Source organism: Anarrhichthys ocellatus, unplaced genomic scaffold, assembly GCF_004355925.1.
Source record: "Anarrhichthys ocellatus isolate YVR2014 unplaced genomic scaffold, GSC_Weel_1.0 scaffold71, whole genome shotgun sequence".
Classification (NCBI taxonomy): Eukaryota; Metazoa; Chordata; class Actinopteri; order Perciformes; family Anarhichadidae; genus Anarrhichthys; species Anarrhichthys ocellatus.
The window spans coordinates 930582-950401 of NW_022280101.1; the positions used below are offsets into that span (position 1 = coordinate 930582).

At 42.9% G+C, this 19820-nt stretch overlaps 1 protein-coding gene across 8 annotated transcripts in view; it reads right to left on the minus strand.

The window, feature by feature from the left end:
* Positions 1-19820, minus strand: part of dgkh (diacylglycerol kinase, eta) — a 52794-nt gene that overhangs the window by 30967 nt on the left and 2007 nt on the right. For 4 of the 8 annotated variants that reach the window (XM_031873413.1, XM_031873412.1, XM_031873415.1 and 1 more), the window contains 3 exons: positions 8398-8508; positions 7007-7165; positions 3493-3573 (listed from right to left, as the gene is read on the minus strand). In XM_031873413.1, coding sequence (XP_031729273.1) covers positions 3493-3573; positions 7007-7165; positions 8398-8508 — 351 coding nt within the window. Of the gene's footprint in view, positions 1-1796; positions 2054-2113; positions 2241-3492; positions 3574-7006; positions 7166-8397; positions 8509-19820 lie in introns of those variants that run through there. The other 4 variants (XM_031873418.1, XM_031873414.1, XM_031873417.1 and 1 more) reach the window with 3 other exon arrangements.

Here is a 19820-nt window from a genome sequence, read left to right on the forward strand (position 1 = left end):
TCTTTCTATGTGTGTGTCTCTCTATGTGTGTGTCTTTCTATGTGTGTCTCTTTCTATGTGTGTCTCTTTCTATGTGTGTCTCTTTCTATGTGTGTGTCTTTCTATGTGTGTGTCTTGTGTCTGGAACGGGGTAGTGATAAGATTGGTTGCCAGGGGAAACAGGAACGGCTGTTTCCAAAAATGGCTCTAGGCATCCCTCAAGTGTGGAAAACCTCTCTTGATGACTGACCTTCAGAGCTGAATATATCAGATGTGTGTATGTGTGTGTGTGTGTGTGTGTAATGACAAGTGGCCTCTTTGATCAACATCCTCATCTCTAAATGATGAGAACATGTAATTATAAGCCTCATCAGCTCTTATTTCTGGTGAAGAGGCAACCACTAAAGCTGAACAGATAATGAGGGACACCCGTCACTGTTTACACACACACACACACACACACACACACACACACACACACACACACACAGGCAGAGGATTGGTGACAGCGGTGCACAGATCCTGCATCCCACATGGGATCTGCAGCACAACAGCAGAGGAGGTGGAGACAGAGCCGTCACAGCTGCTCTCCCCCTAAAAACACACACACGCTTATACACGGGTACCGTCTGCGGCTTCAAGGCAGTTCATATCAACCACGCAACAAACAAATCGGAGCGCCGGTGCCCCAATTTCAGTTCCCATGAGTTTCCTTTCTATGGATTTGAAGTGGACGGCAAATAGGGAGCCAATCCAATAAGCACGAGCGAGTCGGTGAGAGGCGGTGCGTCCCTGCAGAGTCTGTAACGGGTTTAGGGTTTGGGTTGGGCTGAGCTCTCCCTCACGTGGACCACAAGGTGCTCCCTCACAGCAGCGCTGCAGCGACTGTGCCTCATCGTATATTCACGAAGGCTCCTTTTGAACACGCACGACCAAACAACAGCACAAGATGGGAGCGCTAAGCGGTCACATACGCTATATGTTATCTCCACGTATACACACACACACGTGTATACTTTCCCATCTATGTGTCAATGCAGTCATGAATAATACATGCATGCCTAGACACATGCACATCCACATGCACAGTTGTTTTCATCCTCAAACCGCTTGTTTCATGTTTGTTTAGTAGCTTTACCCTGAAAAATAAAAAGATTCTTTCAACATCTGTTGCACTTATTATTCCTACACATCAACGTATATCTTTAATGTCCCTGTTAATTCAATAAATACATAATAAAAAAAAACAGTTTTGGCAAACAGTTGCTGGAGGAATATTTCCAGTAGTTGCATGTCTACACTATGCACTGGAGAAAAGGATTGAAAGTATTACCTTCGCTAATCCAGAGGTTCCCAATCTTTTTTCAGCCAAAAACCCCTTACAAGAGAGAGAATATACCAGGGACCCCATAGTGATGGAATCATGTGATGTAGTCTATTCAATAACACGTTTAGAATCTTAATAATGTAGATGCATTAGAAACACATTAGACATGTACTACACAGGTTTGTACATTTCTTTTGATGGATTTGAACGTAATCTATGAACTATTAGACTGTACAAATTATAATTCAAATGAACAAAGATGAAAACTTTCCTCCCACTTTGAGAATAACTGCTCTAATCAATGCTAGTGACATTTAAGTATTTCCCCCCCTCCCCTCTCTCCCCCCTCAGCACCACACTCTGCGAAAACACAGGCATGCACGTTACACCCACTGAGCCGACATCTGCAGAGAACCTACACGAATGAGCACAAACAACAATCTTAGCTCTGCCATGACTCGTTCAAACCATCCAACCAAGAAGCACCGACCTGCATGGAGGAAGTCAGCAGCATCACTCATCCTCAGAGGGCCGACGGACACACAAGACAGACGGACAGAGACAGAGCGACTGGTGATGGCTCTGCACAGTCAGAGCAAAGCCCTACAATGCGACCTCTGCAGTGGTCTCTCCCTCTCTCTCTCCCTCGCTCTCTCCCTCTCTCTCCCTCACTCGTGATCACAGAACCTGTGCTATGAAGCCCGGTCTCCCCCTGTCGGTGTGCGTGACTGTGTCTGGCTCAATGCATTACAGAGATTTGCATGTGTGTGTGTGTAGACGCTGCAGGTGACCTGCACGTCACGTTACCTTTGGTTTTATGTTTCACCGCTCCCTTCTCTCGGTCCGTCCCGCCTGCCCTGCCTTCATTTCCTCTCCACTCTCCCCTCTTTCCCTCCACGTCCGTCTTCCCTCTCCCGCTTCTCGCTCTCGCTCGTGCCTTGCTCTCGCCTCGCTCTCGCTCTCCTCCTCTTTTCCCCCGAGGGAGCATGTGTGCGAGTGCAGTTAGCGACAGTGTGACATCACTCCAGGATTTCCTCCACTGCACTACCTTTGACGTGTCTTTCCCTTCGCCATCTTAAACTGTTCTGCAGTCACTCCCCATCAACCATTCATTCGACATGCCCTACTTTTGTCATGCCCTTCTCTCGCCTCCATATAGATATTTTCCTTAACTGTATTTTGTCTTTACTTCCTCAGCTAAGTCTCTCCCTCCTTCCTCATCCCCTCTTCTCCCTCCTTCCCCATTCTCTCACCATCTTAGTGGGATGCTGACGCTCAAAAGGGAACCCGGAGCTCATCTCCAAAACCTTTTTCACGGCATGTTTATGAACCCTGGCAACAAACACTCGCCGCAGTCACGACTGCACGCACATGGCGAGGACACATGCAGCAGGCCCACTGTAATCTTATTTATGAAAATGGCAGACGCTAAGCCATCCCAGGCACTCAGTGAAGCGTTTCAAGTCGCTGCTAAAAATAGCGGCATGCTCTGCTCTGGGCTCTGTTCTCCTGCCCACCTCCTCCCCCTCCTTGTTTCTTATTATAGTAACACCCGGGGAGAGACAGGACAGGCACCACTGGCTCTTTCACCGTCTGTTTTCGTCCTCATTGCTCATTATACTCGTGCTCATTTCCCTCCGCCTCCCGCACACACGCTCATCCAGCTCAGCTGCTCATTCTTTTCCCCGGATAAGCATTCGCGGCAACATCCCTTGATTTCTGTCAAGGACCTTGTGACAACATATGAGAAGCAATGCTGGGAAATGCATTCAAATATCATCGAAATATAACTGTAGCTTCATATTTGACAGACAGACATTAGACTGGTAATGATCCTTTCATCTAACTCTCTGCCAGAAAGAAAGTGTGTTTCCCAAAATAGTGAAATATTCCTTTAAGTTGTCACCAGAAAATGAATCTACTACTTCCACTGTTATCTCGTACTTAGACATCTCTCAGGCCATTTCAGTAAATAATATCTGTCATCCACACGTGAAGCTCTTCAACCAACTAAAACACACAACAATAAAGAAAGAAATTCTCAACTTCTGAATATATTCATCATAACTTTGCACGACCGCGACATTGGGATCTGGACCGCTGACCGGATGTTGTTACTCTCTCACTGCTCGCCATGTGCCTCTGTGTGTGCGTTTTGGGTGGTAAGACTGCAAAGATGCACTCACTGTGAAGCTGTTGTTGACATTCTTCGTGCTGGACTCTGCAACGCTGGCATCCGACAGGTCCACCTCGTCAAAGATAAGGGACTGCAGGAAAGAGGAGGCGTGGAGGAGAACAGAGAGGAGGAGGGCACAAAAGAGAAGAAGATAATGAGCCTTTTGGACAATGTTTTTTTTCTTAGCTTATGTCAACGCATACTAGGGTATGAAGACAACCATGATTGGCTGTGAGAGAAATGTCTTGTCATGACCGCAGCAAAGCAGGCCTTAAATGAACAGGCAGAACTTCTCAGTACTAAATGGCAGCATTTAGAAACACAAGAAATATGATCCTAATATCAAATATGGAACCAACAATCTTCAAATAATGCACTACATCCCAAATACCTCTAATGGATGGAAAACAGCACTAAATGAGTATAATATATACCCTGTAATGTAGTCAAAATAAAGGAAACAGCAGATGTCCTCTCAGCTTTTTGCAGGGGTTATTTTGACCCACACATGTGGAGGGCATTACGTTATGATTAAATACATTTAAACTTATGTTTTATGATGGGGATATGAAAACTAAAACTTGCCTCATTATTGTCATCCTGTAAGACACAGAAACCCCTTCAGACCTAAATATTTTCCACTTATTACCCATATCCCATCCTGAAATAAGGCAAAATTAAAAACATCAAGTACAACCTTTAATATGTCTTAGTCATGTACACTACAAATAAATAAAAATGATTACTGTTTAAACCATCTATTGTTAAAGATATAATATGTAGGTCTTCTTTGTTCATCTTGTAAATGGCATCAGGAGCACTGATTATCTGTCTCGAGTACTACTGTCCGGATATAGTGATAGTTTGAGCATATATGAGAATAATATATTTTTATAAAAGTTACCAACTGCAGCTTTAACACAAAGCATAATGCTCATATGGGTTGGGGGGGTTGACTGTATTTGGAGGCATTTCAAATGACATTTCATCTTCTCCTAATAAAAGTTGCATTTCTGTCACCAAAGGAACCGGCCTGAACTGATGTTTCCTTTTACTTCATTATTTGAAATGCTGCAAAAAAAATCAGAGATGTCAAATGAGAGATGAGGACACTATATTTTAGATGCAGTCAAAGGGAACTCTCCACTGTGTCTGCTCTTCTGTGAAGTCAGGGAGAAAATATGTCTCGCCCTCTGACTATAATCAAATCTATCACATCTGAAATTGAATGTCACAGTTTGTGCCTTTCGCAGAAAATATTTCTCTAAACTCCAAATGTACAAACTAACACTGTCCTCAAAGAATTATCCTCTCTTAATAAATCAGGCGCTACTTTTCTACAATTTCTTCATTCATGAGAAGTTCAGCTTCCTGTAGCAGCCTGTTGTTAAAGAGAAATAGTATGGCCTTGACTTCATAACTTAGACATGAAAGTAGTATCAGATTAGTTGTAAAAACACGTTTTAGGATGAAAATAGTTTGCTCAACCTTCATCAGACTCCTGTTTATGTTATTCATTCAATCATTTATATAAAAAATATCCTGTGATCTTCACTGAAGCAATCTTCAAATTAGCTTTGAATATGGTGAATTTAGCATGTTAATAGTACATCTATTTCAATATTCTGTGGTTATGCATGAACAGAAAGTCATATTTAAATAGATTGATTGAAGTTTGGAGAATAAGCTGATGGCTCTGGTCAAGAACAATGAGACCAGTTTTTATCGTCCCTCTGAAAGATAACTCAGTTTGTTCCATCTGCTGGGGAAATGCGCTTCACCACAACACAGCTCCACCGTAAACCTTCGCTGCTGTGAGGATTTCCCTCCGCAGTTTCCTTTGTTTTGACTCTGTACCTAAATGAGAAGAGTGCGACTCACAAGACGGTGAATGCTGATGTGCTTTATTGGATTTCTATGTGGCGGCGGAGGAGCCAGAGCCAACTCTAAGCAATATAGCCAGCAGACAGACAGAGAGGAGCACCAGAGACTACAAACAGGAACATGATATCCTGACAGAGCTGTGATGCGTATAAGGCAGCTGAGCTCTTAAAGGGCCGCAGGCCAAAAAACGATGCCGTCAAAGGAATGCCCTCTGACTCTGTGTGTGTGTGTGTGTGTGTATGTGTGTGTGTGTGTGGGAGGAGTGAGCTGCTGCAGCTGTCAGAGGGAATGCCCAGTTAACGACGCTCTCCCCAGGCCTGGCTGGAGAGGGACACCAGCCAACGCTTACTATGTGTGTGTGTGTGTGAGTGTGTGTAGAGGGAGCATGTGTCTCAGCACTTCCACATATGCCTACAAGTGCGTGTGAATGTGTGCATGGAGTGTCAGCCAAGAGGGCTTAAGTATGAACGGCATGCCAACACACACACATGTACACACACTGCACCCCCTTGTCACAGCGCTCTCGGCTGCTATACCATCGCATCACGTGTGCGTATGTATGTGGGCGCTAACTTTCTACGATTCTTTTAACACACTTCTTCTCCCTCTAACTCACTCACCACACCACTCGCCCCAACACAGACACACTTGTGTGGGGGCACACACACACACACACACACACACACACACACACACGCTCCACTGTCTTGAGGGAAGCTGTAATGAAAGCTGACAGTGAATGGTGGACAAAGGCAAGCGTCCAGACCCTCTGTTACCCATAGATCCAGAGCTTAGCTCAGCGGCTGCATCTCAACAAGCCTCCTACTCCTCTCCCCTTCGTTTCACCCCGCGTGGCCTTAACGTATTGTTTACCGATGTTTTCTAGGAGAGAGAGGAGAGGAGCTAATAGGACAAGCTGCAGGGCTGAGATGCAGCCTCACTGATGGATCAATGAGGAGGTCAGGCTTCCTAAGCACAGGGCAGCACAGCCAGTCAGGCCATCTCGGAGACACCAGAGTGGATGGACATGTCGGGAATGGGCACTTATCTATAGAGGCAAACGTCCCTGTCTGGCCATGACCGAGAGAACACACTCACTTGTAAGGTTCCGGTCACAAATCCTTACCGAAGAAGACAAAGTATATATACAGTATATATATATCATATATATATCACTTCCTTTTTTTATTTATTCTTCCAGCATGGCCATCACGAGACTTTAAGCTGCACGGGCCGGACAAGAAACACACAGTGTAGAACAATGAAAGCCAAGACAGCCCAGGTGTGGCCTCACAGTCTGTTCACATGTGTTTTGTCGGCCTACCTGCAGTTGTATACTTACTACATACAGTGCATCTATGTCATATGGTGATACAGCACAATTCATCCACAAAGTTTGGATGAGTGGATTTTTTTGGAAGAGCTTCATTTCCTTCAATTCCTCGACAAAACTTCTTCCCCGCTGTCCGAATGACCCCGTTTATTTTTCCATAATAATAATATCTTTGACAAGATTAAACCTAACTTGAGCCAGTAGCTCCATATGGCATGAATGCAGCACGATCACGTATAGGTGAATGGTTAAGTGGGGAATGGTTAAGCTGCTATGGTGGTCTGGACCCTGGCTGTGCTGCGCTGACCCGAATTCTCACTAGGCCTTCCTCAGATCCGCTGGCACCCAGAGGTGGGGGGGAGTGTCGCGCGCCCGTCCAGCACACGGACAGAACTCGCCAGCACACGCGACTCCTGGACACTCTGCGCAGCGCCCGCTCCTGCCAGTGTGCCAGGGCACTGCCAGACTAGTGCGCGTGCAGACACACACACATAAATACACAAACACACACACACACATGTTCAAGACCAGGAAGATTAGAAGCAAAGGGGAAAGAGATGTCAACAAGAGTAAAAAGTCCAAAACTACTTCAGATATTTCATAAAACTATGATGGTGGTAAATCAATTGAAGTGATTAAGGGAAGTGAAGGATCTTTTATCAGGAAATAATCAGCATCAGAAAGTATCCTCTATAGCTCTGTCCAAAGGTAACGAAATACACTCCGGTTTTTGTACAGATCAAACAAATAAGATATAACGTGTTACTTAGTGTACTTCACCGGTGCTTTGAAATCTCTGGACAGAGTCAGGCCAGCAGCTTCCCCCTGTTTCCTTGTGCTAAGCTAAGCTAACTGGCTGCTGGCTCGGACTGCATAAAGACCATTGTAGAACAGACGTCATCAGAAATATGCGTGCACATGTTGGCAACAGGAAGTGGCGTTTTACCCCAAACATCCAGGCGGTTTAGCAAGCTTTAAACATTGAGTTAAAACTGTTGCAACCATCACAATGTCTGGTTTTTGCACGTTCGGTTGTCTGGATCGATATTACAACAGCCAAATTCGTCAGAATTTCGACAGGATCACGACCGTGTCAGAGCAACAGGTGTTTCAGTTCAACAAGTGAGCGTGTTAAGTGGCATGCTTGTAGCACCCATTTTAAAACTCTACTGACTTGTATGCTCCTAATTTATTGCTGGTGTAACGTTACACGCTAGGTTTCTCTGCCAAATACATGTGTATATGTGGCCACTAAATATTGGGCCAATGTATTCTACCCACTCACTAAAAGCACACGGAACCTTTCGAGTCAATTTGTTTCGGTTTCATTCGCGATGTTTGGAAGTTAATGCTGCATGAAGTTAATAGCCTGCACGTTCACATACGTCATCATTGTTTCCAAATTCCAAAAGGGCCTTTTAGCATCCAGACGTGAGAGTGGCGTCAATCTCATCTGACTCTCGCCAAGAAAGCTAATAAGCGTATTTCCAAAAGAAATATTCCTTTAAGATGGTCCGCTTGTCTCTGAACCTGAGACATTAAAGAAAATCTTTCGTGGAATCAGAGGACAGACACTGAAGAGCAACACTAAAAGGTGCAGCATGAGCTTTTCCATCTAAACCAAGTCAATTTATAGACGTATCCGACTTGAGAGCATTTGTCTAGCGTGTTGATCCTGGATACACTTGGTAAGCTTACCTTGGCATCTTTGGCGTAGTAGAGGGTTCGGCCTCTCAGTTTGAAGTAACGCTTTTTCCACCTCTGGAACGAGCTGGTCTGTTTCAGCAACAATCCCTCCTTTATACTCGTCTGGAGGGACAAGAGACACAAGAAAAAAAGTTTTAAAAACTTTTATGGTATCAGTGAAAGGCTCCATCAGAAAATAACACAAAGCTCCAGTCTTTCTTACATCTCGCTCAGATGCAGACCACCCTCTTGGTTTTATCTACAGGAAACTGTTAAGATAAAAACAAGTGTGTACTGTTTGTGTGTATGTGTGTGTGAATCTGACAGGCAATTTCATGCATGGGAGAAAAGGAATAGGCCAAAGAGTGGAGAAGAAAGGAAACCCATTACACACACACACACTACCCGTCGTTTTTCTAAAGAGCTATAAACACACATCACTCTCACTCAACCCCTTTACCCTGGGCCAGAGAGAGGAAAATAAGAAAAAGAACGACGGATGTAGAAGTAGAGAGAGAAAGGAAAGAGAAAGAGGTGGGGAGAAAAAAGGGCGAGGACGGCATCCCATTGACTACTTCTGCTGCCTCGGCCATCTGTTGAACTCAGAGGAACTCCACTAAACACAAATATGTCTTCTACCATGCAAGTTTGACAGTCTAAAAACAGACTCGCATCATCAATTAATCACTTCATGAATGTTCTGTTGCACATCGGGGAACATTTTATGGTCATTTTGAAAGCGAGGCAGAGGAGGAGGAGGAGGAGGAGGAGAAAAACGCAGTATAGTTACCTAACCATCGGCTGAGAGACAGGGATGATCGGGCTAAAAGGACATATCATTTCTACTTCAGTGAAAACAATGGAATTGTGCTCAGAGTGCTATTTAGTATGCTAAAACAGTGTGTGAGATTTTTACTATGTCCAACTCTTAGTATAATATTCACATTATTTCTAGTGAAATATTACCGTAGACAAACACTGGACACTGCGACAGCATAAATATCCCACAATGCAATGCGGTAGCGACGACAACGTTCATATCAGACAATGGCGGACAGCTCTGTAGCGTTTGTATGTAAGTGTAGGTGTAGGATTGCTGGGCGTAATAGATTTTTAAAAGTAGTCGAGACTACAGCTCAGTGTGTACGAAAAGATACATAATCCTGTTCCCTCTAACAAAAGCATGTTGAACATTAGTACACGTGTGTTTTGTGTGCATACAATGGAGAAAAACTGGTACAGCTTTTTTTTGATGGGAATAGATAGTGACTTTACAGACATTTATTTAAATTAATATATTAGAGATTGCAACTTTAAAAGAATGATGAAAAAACAGAAGGACATAACTAAGAAATAAGATCTCCTTGTCTCCTCTAAAGTCAGCGTGTGTGCGTGTGTGTGTGTGTGTGTGATATCAAATCAAACCATGCATCTTTCCATGGGAGACACATTACACACACTCATCATCATTACGACCACCATCATCTTGCACGCATTAACACACACAAAACACACACACACTGAGCATACAGAGCAAATACAGTGAGACATGGAAGAGTGGACATGGAAAACATAAAACACATACAAACACACACACACACACACACACACACACACACACACACATATGTAGAGGCTATTTATAGCGAAGGAAGGCCGCTCTCTGAGGGGAGAATTACAAACAGAGACAGAGGCCCGAAGCTGACATCCTGCCCACCAGCTGTGTCAACTTAAAGACAGAAAACACTGCTAGTACAGGCTACACACCGTATACACACTCACTGGTATGCCACAGTGGATGAAGCAGGCACATAGAGAGCCATAATGGGAGATCAGATCACGTATCACAAATGATGAAAAGAGTTGCATTTGTTGTGACGTTCGAGTGTTCATTTTACTGCTTCGCTTCAGGAGTTCTTACAGGCTCGGTTCACCCAAATAACAAAACATATTTTCTCAATTAGCCGCTGTGGTTGTGTAGACGTTGTCAGTACAGTAGAATTACTTGCGAAGGTTTTATCTTCGTCAGAGATTTCTGCCTCTACCGATGAACAAAAGAGGGGAATACAAAAGGAAAAACTTGATTCACAATAAAAAGAATGGTCTTTTGCATCAACAAGTGTGCTGAGCTGCAAAGAGCTGCAAGCCTAGTCTTACACTGCCCTGTAAGAAGGAACACAGACAGCGTGCATGTTAACTTTCCTCGAGCGCAGACACATTCTTTAGCAAAGGAATTAAGTCCACTAAACCCACGTTTTTACACAGTCAAATCACTAGAACGGCAGATGAATACCAAATTATATTACCTCTCCCAAAATCAAATGCCTTAAAAACCGTTTATCATGCCATCAATAATTTACATACGTCAATCCAATAGCAAGTCCTCATTCAGACAGCATTTAAGAATGAATTATTGAAGCAGATGATCGATAGTCGAGTGTTGGTAGTGTATAATGGTTCGTTCTTGTTCCCCAGCGATGGCCCTCGAGGCTGATTCATAAGACTACTTAATTAAAGATGATGTAAGTGGATGTACAAGGAATGAATGTGAACAATCGCCTCCTTGATATAACACAATTAGAGGTTGAACATGAGTGGAGCACAGTGTAACACAAATGTGATGTTGTTTAAAGTATGTGTAAAATGAATGAGGTGGACTGGATTTCGGTCCCTTTGAAGATTAGCTGGTACCATTAGCATCAGCTAATAGGGATCATTTTAAATGAATTAATAAACGATATTAATTAATTTAAGTAACAGATCTATTATAAAAAACAGTTGCCGCGCTAGTTTCTACAGTGTTTCAATTTGCAAAACAGACAACTAGTTCCAATGAGATTCCAGGAATATCCTGACCTTGTCTCTGCGAAGACATATTGATGTAAATTGTCTTCAAATCTCATTATTGCAACAGAAATTAAATTACCGTCAAATGAGTTGCATCGGGGCAGGGGCATAAATCTTCGAGGCAGATACAGTAGCTCAAAACCTGACTGAATAAAACTGAATCTAAATGATCTGCCTCGCTAAATACCACGAGGGGTAAGCGAGAAAATGTGAGTTTTTTGGCGGAGTTTATGGGCAGTGATCCTTAAGAGGAGCACCCCAGAAATGTTGTGTTGCACCTCATTATGTCAAAATCTTCTGCTCCCTATACGTCAAGCTCTAAAAACACTAGATCCTACACTTCCCGTTGTGCAACTTGATAGCATCTTTCATTACACCCTTTCACCCAAGTGTGTATGTCAAATAGATATTATTTAAGAGATGTCCCTTTGTTCATTTTCCTACATTTTAAAAAGCTCTCTACAAAGCCAGAGCAAATGCTCCTAGTGAGTAGTGAAGTGGAGTGGAGCGCCCCTTTAAAAGGCGACAAATAGAAGATCCTTGATAGAATTCGAGTGGGTCCATCTGTCAACACAAATGTTACCATAAAGTTCATTAGTGTTGTCTGTTTGGACATAGACGATAACTGAGGGAAAAAAAACACAACACTGCAAATTCTCTGACACAGCTGTCTACCTACGTTAATTCCCTGCTTCCCTTTCCTCAAGTACGGCCTGAACACCAAATTCCTGCAGTGGATTAAGGTGAAATACCTAAATACTCACTACCCTAGAAGGGCTTTAAGCTACTTCCCCGCGACTACGATCAAAGTGGGACTGAAATACAGCAGCATGGTTGATGAAGTCATCTCCTCATTTGAACATGTTGGGCTACAGGAGAAAAGTGGAGGTTTAAGAATGGCGGATGGATTACTGCACGGGCCTAATGGGCGCAGGCCCAGGGGTCCAAAGTGTCCCCGCTGGTCTTCAACTCCAGAGTTTCACTCAAAGAGACCCGTACCACCCAGGAAGAGACTCAAAGTGACCACAAAGAAACATAAAACAATTACAAAGAGACCAAAATAACGACAAAAAGACACAAAACAGCTGCAAAGAGACACAAAGAGACTCACAACGAGTGTGAAAATGTGTAAAACAACCACAGAGAGATGCAAAATGACTACAAAAAGACAAAACAATAAGAAGACAACTACAAAGAGATGAAACACTGCTCCAAAGAGACCTCAAAGAGACTCACAAGGTGTATGAAAAGGTGCAAAACAACCTCAAAAAGACTCAAAATTACTACGAAGAGACACAAAACAACCACAAAGAGATGCAAAATGACAACAAAAAGACACAACACCAAGAAAAAGATGCGAAACAACTATAAAGTCTATGAGTCTTGCTCCTGTGGGAAAAGTGGTGTGGCCTTTAGCGTGTCTGTGGCCAGGGGCTCATTGTCTCATAATTAGTCCATGTAAAGAGTGCGTTCAGTTTCTCATTTGAACAGAACTGCTATTTAAGGAACACTGTGGGCAGAGTTGGTCATGGCTGCACACTCACATGAACGTACACGTATTTCTGCTTGGACGACTAATCCACTCGTAATACACCTCATGACTGATTGAGACACACAAACACGCAGAGTAGGTAACTGTGCAGTGCGCTTTAAGCTGGGGAGTAGAGTCACTCCACAGCAGAGAATGAGCACTGCTAGTATTCAGGGGTCATAGCTTTTTAAGAGTAACATTCAAGAGACCTAAACCAAATGTTTCCAGACTCTCACAGCCTTTTCATCTCATCTTAAGTGTTACCATGAATGCAATTGCGAAAAATTAAGTTTAGACAATTATTTACCTTAAAACCACAGCAATCAATATACAGTCTATCATCTCTCTTTGTTTATTTTATGTTTTGATCATGATGTGATATAATATGACGAGGGGATTGTTTCATTTACACATTTAAAGTATTTCTGGTTTAGGTGACAAACATGTGTAGACAACGATTCACAATAAGTCTAATCTATGAATCGCTAGAAGTGCAAATGTCATCTTGACTAGTTAAAGCAGTTGAAGAGATATATATACGTTTGATAAATCACAACTTTGCTGAGAACATACACACACGTTAAATACTTTATAAATGAGACCAAATAAACGCATTAAGTTAACAGGCTCTCGTTTGTTTCCTCTCATCAGTAAAACAAACAGCCTCGTATATTAGGTTCAGTGTTAATAAGTCGGCTACAACTATCAGAAGAATACAAACATTCCTGCAGATATAAATGTTAAATAAAAGACTATGGAAGAAAATTTGCAAATGTATTTGCCGACCCTAATAAAATGTCCTGCGACCCAGGATCTTTGGGAACAACTCGTGTAGAGGAAACACCAGATTATGTTGAAATCTATCTTTTATATAAGGAGTATATTAGAATTCAATTTCTAACCTTGAAAACATAACTGTGTAAATGAAGCATTTCACAAACTTTGTACGGACACTACAGTATCAAGTATTTTCTTTTTAATCTTCAGGGAAAACACACTGTTACCACCCACAGTGCACAGTGGTTGCTTTGTGTTTCACGTCATCTTCAGCGTTCGAATAGAAAGTTTCCGCCTCTGAGCCACCGAAGTCACAGAAGTAGAACTCACATCCTCTCTGTCCAGCCCGCGCAGCCCAACTGACTTTGCTCTAGTTGGATGTTCTATTTTCTATTTTGTCCCTCCTTGGCCTCCATAGTTCCTTTCCTTGTCTTCATCTCCTTCCTGTTGCCAAGTAGGGCAGAAGTGATCTATAAATAGTCCCTCTGCTTGCCTCCGTGCACCGCTCCTCTCTTCTGCTAAATTGTGGGACACAGAGCGAGTCCTGTGCCAGAGAGAAACGAGTAACCTGAGCTCCATGTACCTTACACACACACTCTGCCTCGGCCACTGACAGGGTGACACACACAGACTCTAAACAGAACACACACACACACACACACACACACACACACACACAGACTTATACAATGAACAAAGGTACAGGCAGTTCAAATGAGTCCAGCAGCTGTGGTTGGTGGATAAGAGCAGAGCAGGAATTCCCTGGGAGGCTAAATGAAGTGAGCAGAGCAGAGCGACGTCCTGTCTTTGATGATACCCAGACAAACAGTCAGTCAAACAAGCTAATCCCCACAGCTAGTTCATGCAGTACGGACCTCATCACCTATGAATTTAAACTAGGGCTAACTAGACTCACCGATAGACTCCCTTATACTAATGGCACGGCCTCTCTCTCTCACTTTAGAGCTCCAGAGCACTGTGTCCGAAACCAATTACCAGTCCCCTTCTGGGCCTCACTGAGGTTTCTAGCTAATTAATCCGATAAAAAAAACATCCTTGACTTCCCACCTCCTGCTGAGCTTAATTGTTTTATAAGTTTTTTAATGCAAAGAGCAAAGATTCTTAAAATGAGGTACAGGGCTGCTAAGATAGTCCTTAATATTGGGATTGTTGTGGTGTAGTTGAAGCGATCCACTTCACCATTCTTGGGATCAAATGAAATCATGGTTGAAATTCCACCAATGCTAAAAGCCCCAAATCATTCTATGAGATGGGAACATGAATAAGGGCGCAACCAATGATTGTTTTTGTTATCACGGAACCTGTTGTTTATCCCATCGATCAATCAATCAATCCCGTAGCAGGAAAACGTCAATTCAAGTGTCCCGAAGTTCAAGGTGCCGTCTTCAAATGTCTTACTTTGTCAAAAGAAAAACACAAAGATGTTCAGTTTACGATGACAAAAATGACTCAAGACGATTAACCAATTATCAAAATAGTTAATCTGTGGTTAGTCTGTGGAGAGACTAATTGATTAATCATCTAATCGTCACAGCTCTAGACATAAATGTTAGTTCCACGAGTTCTGAATGATTGCGAAAATGTTATTCTTGTTGAAGCTCAGATGGGAACTTATTCCTCTTCTGTATGACACTGTCAGTCAAAAGCTTGCTAGGTACTAAATCTGTACTCTGTTTACGGATGTTTATGGTCAACTCAATTAAATCCAAAACAAAAACTGAAGTGTGTGGTTTTTCTGGGGGGTTATGTTCCCATTTCTTGGCCAGACGCAGTGACTTACAGGAGTCTCGTGGTCACCGTGAGGCTGCCAGGCAACTGTATGGATTAAATAAACAAGACAGGCTGGTAGGGCAGATTTTCTTAACTTTTGGGCAGAGCCAGACGAGCTGTTTCCCCCTGTTTCTGGTCTTTATGCTAAGCTACGCTAACTGGCTGCAGCCTTACATAGGGCTGGGTGGTATGGCCAAAATCTTCTATCCCGATAACAATACATATTACGATATAGAACGTTTTCAGGTAATTATATATAAATAGTCTATGTGAAATTTTGTACATTTTGTACCTATACTCATGTGTAATTAAGCACTGATTCTTTATTCATTTAAAAGGTACATGGTGTAGCATTTATGGGGATCTAATGGAATATAATATTAATAAGTATGTGTTCGTTAGTGTATAATCACCTGAAAATAACAGTTGTGTATTAGTTATTCAAGAATGAGCCGTTTATACATACCTACGGAGCCAGTCGCCATGTTTCTACAGTAGCCCAGAATGGACAAACCAAACACTGGCTCTAGGGGTAACTCAAAAAACAAATCCCTTTGGAACGACAACCAGCCTGAGGTAGACGTATAAGAGTCTTTGCCACCAAAAGCTCTGTTTCTTAATATATATAAGGCCTCCACTAATGCTGCTGCTGAGGGAGCTTATGTTGGGGCTTCTTCCCTGCCAACACTGCAGCTTCTTACTAATACAGAACCAGGGTCTCGCAGGACATTTTGATATTTATCCGCGTCAGCTTTGTCTGAAGAAGAGCTATCCCCGTCTGGCAATTTCAACTCATGACTGATAAGACTAAACTGCTGTGACTGAAATTGGTCAGTCCAGAAAGAAGACTGCTTACTTATCTGTCCTCCGTTTTAGTGGATGCTGACTGCCGGCTGCTGAGAGAAGCCCCACTGTCTTCGGAATCGTCCCACGCAGTTATTATCTGTTATACCTCTATTACCGACTCATTTGTCATTTTTTGAATAACACTGGAGTGCTTGTGGAGCCAGAACAATCAAGTCTTTTATAGGCCAGCGCTGTGTTGCTCTCCATTTCTTCCTCTCCTGTAGCTGTCTTTGCATATTTGTGCTCTCTGTTGGGTGTAATTGTTACTCTGTACCCTTCCTCCTCCGACTCCCACCGCATGCTGAAATCTCACCATGCAGATGGGAAAATTACAATCCGGTTGTTGGGAAGGGGTAATTCCCCTGTCTGTGATCTCCTTTGTGCAACTGGACCACATATGCAGTTAGTTATACGTGTGTCAAGTGGGCGCAGGGGATGTAAAGTGATGTTGTTGAGGCCAGCAATTTACCCACAATCACCTGATTTAGATTCAGCTACAGCTTTGGACAGTATAAGGACACAACTTTACATCGCTTCAGTGCCACACACTGGATGATGCTACGTAATTATGTACAGTTAATATCTCTAGAAGCGAGAGCGGGAAAGGCCGACTGACAAAGTAGTAGGCGAGGCCGTTGCAGCAGAAGTAGAGATCCCCTTATAGCATTGTGTTCCTTCAAGTCTCGTTCCTTCAAACCATCATCATGTGGCAAATCTCCTGTTTAAGTATAGTGTCTTTATAGTGCAAGTATAGTGCAAGCTTTAAGAAAAGGAAAAAAAAAAGAGGAACAAGTGTCTGCCTCTGCTTTCTCAATAGGAAGTACAAGTCATCTGCGTGGGCAGAGACCACAACACTTTGACGAGGGCTTTGGGTACATGTTCCTCCTACTTTTAGGCTTACCTATTTGAGATATATGAAATTAAATGGGCAGTGATCAGCATGTGGATAGTGTGTTATCTACCCAACGCTGTCATTTTGACCCCGGTCTCTCTTGCAAACAAGTATTTCAAAAGACTTCCTGGTTAAATAAAGTTTAAATACACAAAACAACATCCGCCAATTGACTCAATCCGAAGCTAAGACCCGAGAGTATTCATCCAAAATCTCTGCCTGGCTTCCCATAAATGTAAGTCACAGTGTGTCACTTCTTCCGATGCATGGGGGCACATGGACCGAAGATGGAAATTCTCTACGATGCCTCATCCAAATCCCGCCTAACTCATCCTCAACTACCTGATCTGGATTACCTCATGTCAGGCTTGCTGACTGTTCCCAGTCCCCTGTGCAGCGGCAGGCTCCGGTGTGCCATCAGCTCTGCTTTCAATCACACAGCTACAGTATTAGTCACAAGTTTATAAGCTCTCCTCGGCGGCAACAGCACACCCTGAAAACACAGAGAGGGGGCTGAGTGGAGATGACAGGAGAGAAGAGGCTATGAAAAGACTATTCCACCTCACATATTTCAGCACTACGTACACGTTTTTGTGCTAAAATGCTTTTACAATAAGAAGTGTAGTGCATTCATGACACGATAGAGGAAGAGAGAAACAACAGTGTTTGGTGGCCAAATGATAGAGCATCAAATTCCCTTCATGTGCGGTCAAATCCCATTACTTTCTGTCTGACAAGAGAAGAACATCAGGCAGGGATGAATGGTACCGAATATCTCATCTCTGCTTCCGCCAACAGTTCAACAACAACAACAACAGCAACAACTATTCACGGCTGCCAATATATTGATTTCGCCGTGATGGGTTTATAAGTGGCTATTAACGATGACATGTTAGCTACAAATAGATTTCAGTTGCATCATGTGCTGCACCGACTAGAGACAGAGACAAAAGGACAGCACCGGAGTTACAGTTCACTTCTGTCAGAGGCTAAGACTTTCACTGTTAAAATATCACAAAACATATTTCAAGAATTTTACAAAAAATGTTAAATAATCTTGAAATTCATAAAATTGCATGCCTATTTCTGCGCAATTTTCAAGTGAACGATTAAATTTTTTTCTATGGAAAAATGCCACGGAGTCGGCCAATAAGGGACGGAAGATTTGGTTGTCTGTGGCAACCAGAGGACCTAGATAGAGATAGTGGACGGAGAGGGATGGACACAGACAATGTGATGGCCAAGCGTACACATGCATGTCCACACACACACACACACACACACACACACTGAGCAAACAACCCAGTGGAACAACACTCAGTGAGTCAGTGCCTGCATGATCCATTAGTAACTCTCCGCACACACACACACACAGAAAAAAAACCCGCTGACCCAAGCAACAACTCTGAGACCTTTAGTAGCACAACGTGCTAAAACACACCGATACAAATACAGTGGAAGCGTTCATACTATTGTGATACCAGCATGAAGTATTTCTAGTGTGACATGTAGCCCGCTGTTTATGGTTCGGCAGGACGGATAAAGTCGGTCTGGGCTCTCGGCCAGCCGACGCAATTAGCATCCCTCTCAGTATACGTACGTTACTGCAGTCAGCGTGTTCCCCGTGACTCATATCGACCTGGCTTTCATGCACTTTTAAAACTCCTGCCGTAAACTTCAGAGGCAACAGGTGAGTAAAGAGTCACCGAGCGAGTGCATGGAAAAGTCAACTCACGATGAAAACAAACATCAGCTGAGGAGGGGACAGTGATCAGCTGGATCTGTGTTTACCCTTCTATGTTATATCACCCGTTAGGCTGGCTCTCGATTGAGTGCAACATAACACTGATGTAACTGTCAGTCTATCACAGCTTTGGTAATCTATTATTTATCATATATCAGGTTAAAGAACAACACATTTGCTGGTTTTAGCCTCTCAGATGTGAGAAAAAAACGTTGTTTTTTTTTTTAAAAATCAGGCTCCATCAACTTTGGGTGGATATTTGTCATTATTATTTTTTCCAATTTATAGACTATAAACTGCTTGATGATTTCTATCAGCCGTGCAGCATAGCCTCTAGGAAGCACTACACTCACTCACTGGTGGGGGGGATTTGCATATGAAAGGTATGGCCAGACATTCCAGGCCGGACAAGTATCTAAATATACCCCCATTCTGAATAATGCGGACGGGGTAGCGCGGGGCAGTCAATAATTAAGTGGATCTATTGGTGTGGGAGGACGGCACTCATTTACAGTGTACAAGATAAGTGGGCCAAGACAGCTAAGGTGTCAGAGGTAAGAATTAGCGCAGCCTCCTCTTACTCTGTCCTGCACGTCAAACGCAGGGATGCAGCGGACTCTCTGTTTTATTTGTGAAACTATTGATCATCTAAACTGATTTAAATCCTCCCTTTCACATATACACTTTACTTGCAGTCATGTCAAAACTGACAATTTGCATGAAGAAGAGGAGGAAATATGTATTTATGTGTTTTCCTAAAATACATCAAATAAGTTGTATCCTTACTAAAGTTGTTCTACTTTGTAGGTAGCCTACACACTTAAACTTAAACTTATAAAGAGTGCAACAGGTTTAAACAACTTTTTGGTGCAGTTGTTATTTTCTCTCTCAACTATTTCACACTTTCTTTTCCCAAGCAACATCTAAAAATAGATAAAGTCGTGGGCTGAGCCCTGCAGTCTTGTCCTGCATAAGCCCACATGATAAAGTAGAAGCCTTAACAACAC